The sequence below is a fragment of the Malus sylvestris genome, chromosome 5 (genome assembly GCF_916048215.2).
Source record: "Malus sylvestris chromosome 5, drMalSylv7.2, whole genome shotgun sequence".
Lineage (NCBI taxonomy): Eukaryota > Viridiplantae > Streptophyta > Magnoliopsida > Rosales > Rosaceae > Malus > Malus sylvestris.
Window position 1 is genome coordinate 39,293,628 of NC_062264.1, and position 15,201 is coordinate 39,308,828.

At 36.8% G+C, this 15,201-nt stretch overlaps 3 protein-coding genes across 3 annotated transcripts; all 3 read left to right on the forward strand.

Annotated features, from left to right (window-relative positions):
* LOC126621113 (berberine bridge enzyme-like 14) lies at window positions 1-1,985 on the forward strand. Its single transcript, XM_050289497.1, has one exon. The coding sequence runs from the start codon at window positions 65-67 to the stop codon at window positions 1,661-1,663; it is 1,599 nt and encodes a 532-aa protein (XP_050145454.1). The 5' UTR covers window positions 1-64; the 3' UTR covers window positions 1,664-1,985.
* Window positions 1,986-3,046: 1,061 nt separating this feature from the next.
* LOC126621111 (berberine bridge enzyme-like 8) lies at window positions 3,047-5,191 on the forward strand. The gene has a single exon (XM_050289495.1). The coding sequence runs from the start codon at window positions 3,155-3,157 to the stop codon at window positions 4,808-4,810; it is 1,656 nt and encodes a 551-aa protein (XP_050145452.1). The 5' UTR covers window positions 3,047-3,154; the 3' UTR covers window positions 4,811-5,191.
* An 8,098-nt stretch (window positions 5,192-13,289) lies between these two features.
* On the forward strand, window positions 13,290-15,201 carry LOC126621112 (berberine bridge enzyme-like 21). The gene has a single exon (XM_050289496.1). It carries the CDS (start codon window positions 13,327-13,329, stop codon window positions 14,941-14,943), a length of 1,617 nt encoding a protein of 538 aa, XP_050145453.1. The 5' UTR covers window positions 13,290-13,326; the 3' UTR covers window positions 14,944-15,201.

The window sequence follows — 15,201 nt, forward strand, 5'->3', positions numbered from 1 at the left end:
GCTTCCTCCTCTTTAAGGGCACTCTTCGCTTTAGAGAATCGGAAACATAAAAACTCACAAAAAGATGAAGGCCTTAGAAAATGCAATACTATTATGTGCAGCATTTCCAATCTTTAGTTTGATTTCAGTGTCATGTACCAATTCATCCTCAGTTGAATACAATTTTCTCCAATGCCTTTCAAATCATTCTCATTCCTCAAATCCAATCTCTGAGGCACTTTTCACCCCCAAAAGTGCCTCTTTTTCTTCTATTCTGCAGTCATATGTGAGAAATCTCAGATTTATGACTCCCACAATCCCGAAACCGATGGTAATTATTGCAGCCAAGCACGAATCCCATGTTCAAGCCACAGTCACATGTGCCAAAACCCTTGGCTTGGAAATTAGAATTAGAAGTGGCGGACATGATTATGAAGGCGTCTCCTATGTATCCAGAGACGCAAAAGATTTCATCCTTCTCGACATGTTTAATCTCCGGTCCATCTACGTTGATTTGGCAGATGAAAGTGCATGGGTTCAATCTGGGGCTATACTTGGTGAAATTTTCTATGCAATTTTTAAGAAAAGCAAGTACCATGCCTTCCCTGCTGGGGTCTGCCCTACAATTGGTGCTGGTGGGCATTTCACAGGAGGTGGTTATGGTAACATGATGAGAAAATATGGGCTTTCCTCTGATAACATTGTTGATGCAAAAATAGTAAATGTAAATGGTACAATTCTTGATAGAAAATCAATGCGGGAAGATCTATTTTGGGCCATTAGAGGAGGTGGTGGATCAAGTTTTGGGGTCATTTTTGCTTGGAAAATCAAGCTGGTCCGGGTTCCGGCCCTGGTAACGGTGTTTGATGTCAAAAAAACATTAGCAGAAGGTGCAACAGACATTCTTGTGAAATGGCAACAAATTGCTGATAAGCTAGATAATGATCTCTTCATAAGAGCCGTTCATAAACCAGTCAATCGAACAATTGAGGTTTCTTTTGTTTCCTTGTTTTTGGGGAACTCCGATAGACTTTTGAAGCTGATGAACCAAAGCTTTCCTCAGTTGGGTTTGGAGAAAAAAGATTGCATAGAGATGAGTTGGATTCAATCGGTTTTGTTTTGGGCTGACTACAGAAATGGAACTACTCCTCCAGATGTTCTGCTCAACAGGGTCCCCAGCTCAGGAAAAGTGTTCTTGAAGCGCAAATCTCATTACGTGAAAGAACCAATTTCAAAGACGGATTTGGAAGCCTTGTGGAAGGTGATGATTGAGATTGGAGAAGTTATGATGCTGTGGAATCCTTATGGAGGAAAAATGAGTGAGATTCCTGAGACAGCTACTCCATTTCCTCATAGAGCAGGCAACCTATTCAAGATTCAGTATTCAGTTAACTGGAAGGAGGAAGGGGTTGAGGCCACCAAAAAGTACTTGCGTTTGATGAAAAAACTTTTTGAAGCAATGACTCCTCATGTGTCCAAGAATCCAAGGGAGGCTTTTTACAACTATCGTGACCTTGACGTTGGTACGAATTTAAAAGGTGGATACACTGAAGCAAAAGTGTATGGAACTAAGTACTTCAAGGGTAATTTTGAAAGATTAGTGCGTATTAAGACAGCGGTGGATCCTGAGAATTTTTTCAGAAATGAACAAAGTATTCCAACTAATAAATCTATGGAACTATGAAGGAGAAGCAGAGGGAGCTCTTTTTGGTATTTTGCAGATACAAAAATAAAAGATGAAGATTTTGTTGAGATTAGAGAAACTACAACATAGAGAAAGCTCAAGCTTCCATGAATTATATAATCATTCTTTTTTTTTTTTCTCTTGTTTTCTTTCTTTCTTCTCTTACTTCTCTAGTTTTCATTCTAATTTGGTAGTGTAACTTCAACACAAGCAAGACCATCACTATTAGCCAATATAATTACCGATCCAGATAAACTGTACTAACGAAGTCACAACAAATAAAGTACAAAGAAGTTTTTTTACAGTTTTACAACAATTCTTTTTGGAGAAATAGGGGCTAAACAATAAAAGATCATTATATTCAGCCACTCTAAAGGAGGATCACACCAGAAGCTAATATAAAAAGTAGCTTAACAGAAACACCATCTACAAGAACTCAGAAATGAAAACTAACTAATAAACAATCACAACCATATATTTCTTGTTATGAAACCCCAATCCATATAACTATTCTTCTCTTCTCTTTTCCTACCTCTGTTAGATATTATGATATAAATAGATGGTAAGTGTAGGACTACTCAATATTTCGTGAGTAGATCGCAATTTACTTTAGAAATTATTTTTTCTTTTGTTAATAGGTGGAAGAAATTCTCCAATATTATAGATGATATAAATAGATGGTAAGTGTAGAATTACTCAATATTTCGTAAGTAAATAGCAATTTACTTTAGAAATTATTTTTCCTTTTATTAATAGGTGAAAGAAATTCTTCAATCCGCTCGACATCACCCGTCGGCCGAAAATACAAACAAGGGAATTTGTATTGGGCTCACCAAAGTGGGGCAATTCGAGATCCAAATGCAGGGGTCTTTTTGTAGGATATTAGTGAGTACCCACTTTTCAATTTTTTCTAATAAATATTTTCACATATTTTATTATTTAAAAAATAATAGATATATTATTAATTCTTCTTGTGCTTTGAAAAACTAGGAACACATGATGTTTTTTATTGAGCCAAATCAAAAAATGAGTACATAAAGTTCTCACGAGTGAGAATCTAAGTATTATCCTTTTTTTGTATATATCTTCGATTATAAGATTATGGGAAGCAGTAATAGATACAAGCAAGAGACCTCTGCATTTGAGTTCACCAAAATGAGCCCGTGTGGGACCCGAAAGCATGCATCTCCGTTGTTTGGGTGACTTGGAGCAATAGACGGATGAAAGAATTTGCTTGCATGGTCAATTTGTATGTCACAGATTTAACGTTATAATAATATCTCGTGCTAATAATACAAGAAAATGTGAAAAAAAAAAAAAAAAAAAAAACTAATACATGTCGGTCATGTGGCGTCCGTGGCATACAAGTCATTCTTAGAATCTTGCGTGCCTCTGCAATATCTCTCTCTTCAATTATCGATCACCCACCTTTTCAAGCAGAAACTTCCTTCCTACTTCCCTTTTATTATTTCTTAGTTGTTAAGTACACACATGGTATTCAATCTGACGAAACCCAATTCAGATTTCATGGAAACTCCAGCCACTTCTGCAGTTTTACCACTTGGGTTCTTCCTTCTTCTCCACGTTTCAATGGCAGCTTCAGATCCAAATCCAACCCAAGACACCTTCCTCCAATGCCTTTCCAAATTTTCCCAAGATTCCTCCCCACCAATCTCTGCAGTTACGTATTTCCCCACCAACCCTTCATACACATCCATCTTATGTTCTTACATCAGAAACCTTCGCTTCACAAACCCCCAAACCCCAAAACCCTTATTCATAGTCGCCCCGACGAACTTTTCCCACATCCAAGCTTCAATCTTTTGCTCCAAAATCCATGCCCTGCAAGTGAGAATCCGCAGTGGGGGTCACGACTATGATGGCCTCTCTTATGTGTCTGAACTTCCGTTCATCATCATCGACATGTTTAGTCTTCGATCTATAAGTATCGACATAGAAGATGAGAGTGCTTGGATTGAGTCTGGTGCGACACTCGGTGAAGTTTATTACAGAGTTGCAGAACAGAGCAAGATCCATGGCTTCCCAGCTGGTGTTTGTCCAACTGTTGGGGTTGGAGGGCACTTGAGTGGAGGCGGATATGGTAATATGATGAGAAAGTATGGCCTTTCTGTTGATAATATAATTGATGCTTTAATTGTTGATGTTAATGGAAGAATTTTAGATAGACAGTCAATGGGAGAAGACCTTTTTTGGGCTATTAGAGGTGGAGGCGGAGCTAGCTTTGGTGTGATTGTTTCTTGGAAAATCAAATTGGTTTCCGTCCCGGAAATTGTTACTGTTTTTAGAGTCGAGAGGACCTTAGAACAAGGCGCCACCGACATTGTTCATCGGTGGCAATATGTTGCTGATAGAATTCATGAAGACCTTTTCATTAGGGTGGTTGTGATGCCAGTGAATAAGAAGGGACATCAGACAGTGAAAGCCAAATTTGTGGCATTGTTTCTAGGAAATGCAGAAAGGCTTCATGCTTTGATGGATGAGAGCTTACCCCAATTGGGTTTGAAGGATGAGGATTATACCGAAATGAGCTGGATCGAATCGGTTTTGTATTGGTCTAATTACGCAATTGGAACTCCCGCTGATGTGTTGCTTGAAAGACAAGAAAAATCAAAAAAGTTTCTGAAGAAGAAATCTGATTATGTCCAAGAGCCAATGTCGAAGGCAGGTCTTGAAGGACTTTGGAACAAAATGATGGAACTGAAAAAGCCAGTGCTAACATTCAATCCCTATGGAGGAAAAATGAGCGAAATTTCAGAGCTCGAAACCCCGTTTCCACATAGAGCAGGAAATGTGTACAAAATCCAGTACTCGGTGAATTGGAAAGAAGAGGGTGTGGAGGCTGCAGATAGAAATATTGATCTGATAAGAAGGCTCTATGAGTTTATGACTCCTTATGTCTCAAAGTCACCAAGGTGTTCATATCTGAATTATAGAGATGTTGACTTGGGTACAAATGGAAAGGGCAATGCAAGCTACTCAGAAGCTAGGGTTTGGGGGACAAAATACTTCAATGGGAATTTTGACAGATTGGTACAAGTGAAGACTGCAGTAGATCCAGGAAACTTTTTTACTTATGAACAAAGTATTCCATCTCTTACAGCTTGGGAGGGTAAAATGGCTGAGTAATGGCTGTTTTGTTTATACTCTCTCTCTCTCTCTCTCTCTCTCTCTCTCTCTCTCTCTCTCTCTCTATATATATATATATATATATTACTTATCGATTGGATTGTGAAGTTGTAAAGATCAAGAAATGAGTATTTATTTCTGATAAAGATATTGTGGATGGCATTAAGATTTAAGACAATATTAGTGCAGCAGTAAACTTTTCTACAAAGATTGGGTTGCGTTCAATTTGGGCCAGAGCCCTATCAGTCTACTAGGCTTCAAGCCCAACACAAATGCTCATATTTGATGTACTCCTCTAATTTTTCACTCTCAGCCATTGTCTTGTTTAAATGCATAATATGTTGAAGGAAGAAATAAAGAACTATTGTGTCGAATGGAAAATGGATTGCTCAAGAAACTTATCTATTCTAATTTCCTCCAAAAGTTTACCCTGTGTTTAATCCAATACATATGATTATGTTTTGTGAGACAGTCGGACAATACATGTGGCCCGGCTTGTTCATCTGCCTGTATTAGACATAAATAATAACCTTATGCCTGTTATATATCGAAATAGCTGTGTTATATTATATATTAAGAAAAGCCGAGAGAAAAACCATCCCAGTGAAAATAAAGACGAATGGAATTTCCGTCACATAGCTACTAGTTGCTCAGCTTGAAATCCAACGCTAGTTCCTCACATTGCACTGAATTTTCGCCCTTTACAGATGTCACTGAATTTCCTCACATTATAGGTTTTCTAGGAAGTTTGGTTCATTTTTCCAAGGGATTTTTTGTGCAAATAAAGGTTATGATTCTATCAAATCCAGATAATAAAAAGAATTACAAACCCTAACACCGGTGGAGCCACATTAAGGGCTACCTGGGCTGTAGTCAAGGTAGCTTTCGGTAGAAAATAAAATTTTACATGTAATCTTTATGATAGCCCACCTAATGAAAAATTTCTAGCTCCGCCATTGAACCCTAATTAAATATCCAAATTAATTTATTCGAAAATTTTGATTAACAAATGAAACAATAGGATCAGTAAAATATCTATATTACACCAAGGCGCCAACCAGAATAATTTGGTATGACATTCATAATTCATGGAATTCAAACCTTAGACTTCTTCACAATGAAGAGAAATATAGCTAAATCATAGTGTTAATTGCAGGCAAATCATTAATTGAACATGAAAATATGGCATATAAGCCAACAAGGGTTGATTGAGTAGATAAGGATCATTCTATTCGCTAGACCAAAGGACTAAGTTCAAGTCTCTCTGCCGGCAATACCTCTTGATGCGCAATCTGTAAAAACAAAAAAATGGCTAAGATCTCATCTGTAAATTCTCAAAAAGGCTTATAATATGCCATGACCTAAGATGTGAGGTAGCCTCCCCTCCTTCCTAAACTTTTTTTTTCTCACAAAGAAAAATGACATATAAAAGGAAATTCTTATTGCAAGTGGAAACACAAACTTTCCTAAAAAGTTCAAATTCAAATTCTTAGTGGAAACGGACTTACATTGCAGCTTTGCACCTAAAAGGGTTTAAAGAAGTGACGAACTGGAATCAAAGTAAGAAGTACTTGTAAACAAGGCTCTCTATACCAAATTAGACAACTAACAGACTGCAAAAGATGTTATAATGTTAAAGAATGAACTTACAATGTATACCAAACTTGCCATGTTTAATTATTTTTCTATGGTTTGGTGTGTTAGATGCGAAGATTGAAGAAAAGCTTGGAGAAATTGAAGACAAATTTGTAGAGATTGCAGAGAAAGGAGAGCTCGAGAGTTTGGAAGAATAAAATGTATTTCTTGATGATGAAGTAATCTTACACATCAGCTATATATATTGCTTTCTTACACAACTTGTAATAGAAGCCAAGTCTATGGATAATATTCTCTCCTAACTTCCTTAACCACTTTTAAAAACTTATAACAACTTTGTAACAATCCTTATAACTACCTACTTTATCTATTGACAAGTGGCAATAGCTAGACCCTTGATATATCTTGACTTCGATCCTTAGCTTTGTCGTCATGCTTGAGGGAATTGAGCATGAGATTGCCATAGTGTTGTTGAAACAAGGGTGCAGACAGTCCCCTATTAAGTATATCAGAAGAAACATGTTGCACATGGAGGTCTCCTCTAGTGACTCTTTCTCTGACAAAGTGATAATTTATCTCAATGTGTTTGGACTTATCATGAAAAACATATGATTAATGGATAAAACAATAGCTGAGACTTTATCACAGTGGATCATTGGTTGTAGAAAAAGAGAAACATAAGGGTTATAGAACAACTGCCTAATCCAAGCAATTTCTGCAGCTGTGATTGCAAGGACCCTATATTTAGCCTCTGTTGAAGATCGTGAAACAACGTGCTGCTTCTTTAATGCCCATGAAGTAGGATTCGAACCAAGAAATAGCACAACCTCTGAGGTTGATCTTCGGTCGTTTGGGGTCACCAGCCCAATCTATATCACTATATGACTGTAAATGCATAGGACGTGGTTTAAAATGAATACTATACATGGAAGTGCCCTTGAGGTATTTGAGAATCCTCTTTACTGCAATGACATGAGATTCCATAGGGTTATGCATGAATTAACAAGCTTGATTCACAGAAAAGGCTATGTCAAGCTTGATTCATAGTAACCCATTATATGATAGACATGGAGTAACACATGGTTTACAATCATGCAAGTCGACTCTGACAATTAACTCATTCACATACTTTGATTATGACATAAACAACCCTTTTGGTGTATTACTGGTCTGTAAGCTAAGAAAATGGTGCAGTGTGCCCAAGTCGTTCATTTCAAATTTCATAGTAAGCTCTATAATCACATGTGATATTAACTGAAAAGACCTACCAGTTAGAATCACATCATCAACATAAAGAAGCAGCACACCAATGCATTTTGAATAGTGCATGCTGGACAGACAGAGATGGATCAGCTTGAGAAGCTTTGAACCCCAATTCTGGTAAAAAGCTAGTGAACCTCTTATTCAAGATTCTTGGAGCTTGCTTGAGTCCATATATTGACTTTTGAAGCCCACAAACATAATTGGATGGATTTTGTGAACTTTGAAAATCTAGAGGCTTCTCCATATATACTTCTTCAAGAATGCCATGTAAAACATCCACTTACCTGAGTGGCCACTTGAATTGAGTAGTTAAAGCAATGATTAGTCTAATGAAAGTGCTCCAACTACACTTCCATATTGAACAAGGCTATGACATGGTTTACCACCATCTTTAAGTAACCTGTTATATGGTAGACATGGAGTAGCACATGGTTTACAATCCTGCAAGTCAAATGTGTCAATCAACTCATTCACATACTTTGATTGTGACACAAACAACCCTTCTGGTGTATTACTGATCCGTAAGCCAAGAAAATGGTGCAGTGTGCCCAAGTCATTCACTTCAAATTTTGTAGTAAGCTCTATAATCACATGTGATTAACTAAGAAGAACTACCAGTTAGAATCACATCATCAACATAAAGAAGCGGTACAACAATGCCTTTTGAAGAGTGCATGCTGGACAGACAAATATAGATCAACTTGAGAATGTTTGGACCCCAATGCTGGTAAATAGCTAGTGAACCTCTCATTCTAGACTCTTGGAGCTTGCTTAAGTCCATATAATGACTTTTGAAGCCTACAAATTGTGAACTTTGAAAACCTAGAGGTTGCTCTATATATACTTCTTCCTAAAAGAATGCCATGTAAAAATGGATTTTTTACATCCAATTACTTGAGTGGCCACTTTGATTGGGCAGCTAAAGCAAAGATTAGTCTAGCTAATGGTTGTTGGCCTAACCATATGACTAAAGATTTCCTCATAGTCTACACCCTCTTCTTGGCTATAACCCTTTGCTACAAACCTCGCTTTGTACCTTGCCACAAATCCATCTGCATTCTTCTTAACTCTGTAAACATATTTTCACCCAACTAGGTTCTTATCATGTGGAAGAGGAACTAGAGACCACCTATTCTTAGAGTACAAGGCATCAATTTCTTCCTTCACTACATCCTGTCATTTTGGTACTTTTGATGCAGCTTTGAATGTTTTTGGTTCTAAGGTAGGTGATTGAGAGGAACCAACACTAGCTAAGAAAGCCTTCCTGATATCATTCTTGGACCTTGTTTGCATAGGATGCACATTCATTGGGGGATAGGAAGAACAATGTGAAGTTGTTCAAGTTGAAAATCAAGGTCCACAGGGACAAGATACATTCATTAGGATTGGAAAAGTATGTCATTAATCTAAACCAACAAAATCTGAGGCATATTCACTGATTCTGTGGTCGGAGAGAATTGAAAAAGTATGTCATTAATCTAGATACGTGTGTTTCCAAAAAATCTGAGGCATATTCGCTGATTCTGTGGTTGGAGAGAATTGAAAAAGTATGTCATTAATATTTCTAAATATTCAGAAGAGAATGTGTAGTGGGAAGACAAAGTTTATATGACTTTGTTAAGTCAATCCTTTTTATTAAAGCAGTGGTCCCTTGATTTGAAAAGTCCAAAACTTAGGTTAGGCTCCATCCCCTTCGCCCACTGAATGGACACTATGTATGATCATTGACCTAGCTAGTGCTAAATAATGCTGCAATGCTTATCTCCAAAAACTGCACTCAGAATCTCAACACGACAGACTATTTTCTTTAGCATTTATCTTTTAAAAGGTTTGCTACAAAACGATTAATAGGTTTCTGGATTGTAGTTAAGAACAATTATAAATTAGAGGCGGCAAGTATAATAAAGTTAAAAAAATTTCCTTGTACAATGTAGAAATTTTGAACTATGTTCTGGAAGTTCCGCGTTAATCATCCATTTTATTTTTAAAAAAAATTGATGTGCTTTTTAATAAAAGATTGCATGAGTACAAGTGTTCTTAGCTAGATCAATATTTTTAAAGGCTGTTTTGGTATTGATGTGCTTTGAAAAAAAGCTGATTCTGCTATGTTGTGAGAATAAGCAGCTGTGAAATAAAGCAGCAGAGTGTTTGGTAAACTTTTTTGTAAAAGTGCTTTTGAAAAAAAAAATAGTATTATATTGTTTGGTAAACTTTTATGTAAAACAGATGTGAAAAAAAGCCAGTTTTTCAAAGCTGGGTTTTGCAGCTTTGTGTTTTTGGCTTTTTTCACCCAAAACTGTGAAAAAAAACTGAAGCTGAATGTTTACCAAACACAAAAAAGCTCCTATCTTTTTTTATACCCGTTTTTTTCAGAATCATCTCAGTACCAAACCAGGCCTAAATTTTATCATTGTTTAGGTCTATTGAAACTGCTTACATTTAATAACCACGAGCTGATGGCCCAGTAGTAAAAGGCGGATTACGAGGCTTCCTTAAAACTAAAAAGTGGAGGTCTCGGGTTTGAAACCTGATGTAGGTGTAGAAGCCAGATTGGTGGCCAGGGAAGGTTGAAATGTCTCTGTGAGTCTTCTCGGCCCCCGAAAGGGGTGGATAATCGTGGCTTGCTAGCAGTTGTCCTCCTTTTTTAGAAAAAAAAAAAAAAAAAAAAAAAAAAAAAACAAACAAACAAACTGCGTACATCTAATATGAATTCAATCTCATGTCATTTTGGCATTATAGTCTAATGGTAATTTTCTCTATTTAGTCTTATGTCAACTCATGTGGATGACGAGTTCGATACTAAATTATTTTAGCAGGTCCACTGTTTAGCTTAAGGTATTATTTTTTAATAACACAATATATTTACACTAAAGAGTGATGAAATTACGTTGGTGTTGAGGTCATTCACGAGATTCAAATCTAAAACATCTCACTTACAAATGAAAAAAAATATCATTAAATTATAATACTAAGTCGTTTTAATGACATACGTAATCGATGATTAATGTTACAGTCATCTAGATGCATACCGACCATAATAAGCGCATGTTACCTGTACCTACAACTGAACAACTACATAGGGATATACATGCATTTCGTTATCAAGACAAAGCATTCTCAGTTGGAAAAATCAAAACGAGGAATTTTTTAATATAGGTGAACTTGTTTGACATAAATGCTTATGGTCCAAAGTTGGAACATTTTTCTTTCCTTCTAAAAGTTGAGTTATAAAAATTTGTTAATTATACCCAGAATAACTGACATATTTACTAACATATCCACTTTGGTATGCTCCAAGGTTTTAATAGTTTTGTAAGTGATAAAATAACCTGCGATAATTGTCATTACATGCTGTCTATATATCTTCTTATGTAGTATTTAAACAATAGGTCGAGAAAAGGTCCATTCTCTTACAAATGTTTAATTCATAAAGTTTCACGGGATATAATATTATGCAATAATTGCAGGCCAAATGGGCAAATAATATGACCTAACCAATAACCAATTTTATGCAATTGAAAAAAAATATTTACATTTAGGGTTAAACTCTATCATCTAATACAACTTATCTGTCTTGTAATAATTATTTTTACTTGTATGTCAGAGATTTCATTTTCCCCTGAAAACAATCTCTATGATTCCAAAACTATTATCGTTGATTCGTATCTCCCTGTTTGTAAAACAATAACTAAAGCCTGAACAGCTACTCCGACATAGCCCTTTTCTAAATCTTGGGTTTAGTATTTTTATGTTTTTTCTAACAAATCATGGGTTTGTTTTTGTCTTTGAGAAAGGTCCAAAACTCTGACTTTCTTAAAAATGGGCATAATATCTTGACAATTTTTTTTCTTTCTAAACGTTCCTTAAAACAATTTCACCGATTTAACAGGAAGGTACGATTTTTTTCTGTGAATTATGTGTATTTTGTAGGACTAGGAATCTTCAATTTGATTTTAGTTTGATTTTTCCCATTAAAACCTTCAATTTAAAACAAAATAAAAGTCAATAATATTAAGTCAAATTATAAACCATGTAAAAGTCAAAATGGACCCAATTTCAGTGTGCTTGAACCACACAAAAATGGAAAAGGAATCTTGAGATCTTTGGGATTCCATGATTGTAACGATTTATTGTATATCGTGCGGTCAGTTTTCATTAGGTACTATTTATATTTATTTTTATTTTTAAAATTTTAAATAATTTCTGACCGCACGATGTATGATAAACGATCACGATCACGAAACAAAAAAAATTCCTACGGGGATCGTTTTCCCACAAAAATATCACATTCATGATTAATCTCACCGGCACCGAGTTTAGGAAAAGTATGATACCTAAGATCTGTATGAATGATTGGTACGGCAAACCAGATTACTTTCCTAAAAGTTTCCATTGAATTTTCTACTCAGCAGTCACACCATGAAAGAAAATTTTCTATAAATTTTTTTTATGAAGGGTTGTCAAATGGTTACAATATTTAGTAATCAAATTTTAATATAGAGGTAATTTGCGCAAACAAACAATAATAATAATCCCTTAATTGGCTACCACAAATGCATACAACTAGCACAAACATTGGCAAGTCAAACATGCCACAAAGACAGCAGACGCAACAGACCCACACCGGATACACGTAATGTTTTTTTTTTTAATTAGAACAATAATGTCAGCATTGCTATCATGGGAAAAGATATTATTGTGAAAATATATTAAAGAAAAAGTAAAGATACAATAAGTTAAAGGGTACATAAAGCCAAACCCTAACAAGAAGAAGAGAATTATTAGAAACAAAAAATCAATTAAGAGAACTTCTAAGAGAAATGAAAATTTGGAAACCCTGAAAAATTATGAGCAAAAGATGCAACTACACACGTCAGACAAGAATCCCACCAATGAACGCCAACATGATCAACACCATAGTTTTCCAAACAATTTGTCACCTGATTTCCTTCACGATGAGAAAACGAACATGCATGGAAGAGAGGATGACAATTTGCCCAATCACTCTGCCACTTGATTTCCTTTGCGATAAATGTAAGGGATACACGTAATGTCACCGCTACACAAGTGAGACCACATCAAGTCATCGCTAACAACCGAAGTCACACCAAACTCATTTCTTGCAAGCGAGATCACATTAAAATTATCGCTCACAAGCGGTGTCACATCACTCACTAAACGAGACATTACTCGTTGGATGCGGTCCCTGTTCTAAAAATCGCCGCCTAACGAAATAAAACGAAATACACTTTTAATATTTTAATCTCGAATCCAATAACAAAGAATTAGTTTATCTAAGTGTCCAGTATTCAAGCGAGGACTCCACATGCCATAAAATAATTAGAGGAACACGAAAAAAATATTCTTTCCAACACTTAATATTATAACATTAAAATATTGCTTGAATACCCGATACTTAAAAAAAAATCTCTCCAAAAAAGACCATGAATTATTAGTCATAATAAGTGACCAACAAAATGAGAATTACAATTTCAATTACAAAAAAGAAGTGATTTTTCTTCAAAGAAAAAAATAGTGCGCGGAAATAAGAATAAACGACTGCAAATACTATTCCCACACGGGGGCGCTGGTGCCTCTCTGTCCATATAAAAGAGGACCAAAACCCTTACAAACATCCAACAAATTTAACAAAACCGATGAGAGACGCAATGCCGAGGATTCTTAAACTTCTTATTTCGCTTGTCTTTCTTCAAGCTTCTGCTTCATGGGCAGCTTCGGATTCTGTCTATGACAGCTTCCTCCAATGCCTAAAAACCAAAACAAACTCAGCCAACACATCCCAATTATCCAACATAGTCTATGCCCGAAACAACCCTTCATATACACCAGTTTTACAAGCCTACATCAGAAACTCCAGGTTCAACAAAACCTCCACCCCAAAACCACTCCTCATTGTCACACCCTTAACTGAATCCCATGTCCAGGCCTCCGTCCTCTGCGCCAAGCTCGCCGGTTTACAGCTCAAAATCCGAAGCGGCGGGCACGATTATGAGGGCATTTCTTACTGGTCTAGCCAGAAATTTATTGTTCTTGACATGTTTAATCTCAGGTCGATCAAGGTGGACATTAAGGACAACTCCGTTTGGGCTCAGTCCGGCGCTACGCTCGGAGAGTTGTACTATAGGATTTGGGAGCAGAGTAAAGTCCATGCCTTTCCGGCGGGGATTTGCCAACTGGTTGGTGTTGGTGGGCACATAAGTGGTGGCGGATATGGTAACTTGTTGAGGAAGTATGGTCTTGCTGTTGATAATGTCCTTGATGCTCAGATTGTCAATGCCAAAGGCGAACTTCTCGACCGAAAATCGATGGGGGAGGACTTGTTTTGGGCTATTAAAGGAGGAGGTGGAGGAAGCTTTGGTGTCATTATTTCGTACAAGTTGAAATTGGTTTCTGTCCCGGAAGTTGTTACAATTTTTCGGGTTGAGAAAACGTTGGAGCAGAATGCAACCGCCCTCGTTTCTCGGTGGCAGGAGGTGGCGCCGACGACGGATGATGGGCTGTTTTTGAGGCTGTTGTTGCAGCCTGTGAGTTCTAAAGTGAAGAAGGGGGAAAAGACTATTAGAGCCTCAGTTTTGGCCGAGTTTTTAGGCAATGCTGATCAGCTTGTGAAATTGTTGGGTGAGGAGTTTCCTGAATTGGGGTTGAAGAAGGAGAATTGTACTGAGATGAGCTGGATTGAATCCGTCCTCTGGTGGGCGAATTTCGACATTGGAACCGCTCCCAAGGCGCTGCTTGACAGAATGCCAAACGATGCAAATTTCTTGAAGAGGAAGTCTGATTATGTCCAAACCCCGATTTCAAAGGACGGGTTGGAGTGGCTATGGAAAAAAATGATCGAGCTAGGGAAAACAGGACTTGTTTTCAATCCATATGGTGGGGAAATGAGCCGGATTGCACCATCCGAGACCCCTTTTCCCCACCGTGCCGGAAACTTGTACAAAATTCAGTACTCGGTGAACTGGGAGGATGCAGGGGAAGACTTGGAGAAGAACTACACCACACAAAGCAAGAGGCTTTTCAGTTACATGACCCCATTTGTGTCAAAGAATCCAAGAAGTGCTTTTCTGAACTATAGAGACCTTGACATTGGTGCTACTTCAACTGGGGCTCCTACTTATGAAGAAGGAAAGGTTTATGGAGTGAAGTATTTCAATGACAATTTCGATAGGCTGGTGAAGGTGAAGACCGCCGTCGATCCAGAAAATTTCTTCTACAACGAGCAAAGCATCCCAATCCTTCCAAGAAAAGAATAGGAGAGCATAGGAAGTTGATACAAAAGCATGGATTTTTGGTTGTTGATTGATCATAGATTCATTGGAGTAAGTTAAAAAGATTAAATTATTATGAAAAGGTTAAATTATTGGGTTATTTTGATTCAGTTCTTGTCACAGTGAATATATACAATGTGTTTTTACTTTTATCCTGCTCCAGATTAATATTTTGGTTTTGGATTTATGAGAGATTGTGACATGTATAAGAAAGTTGAAACAATGTCATTTATTCTAGTTAAA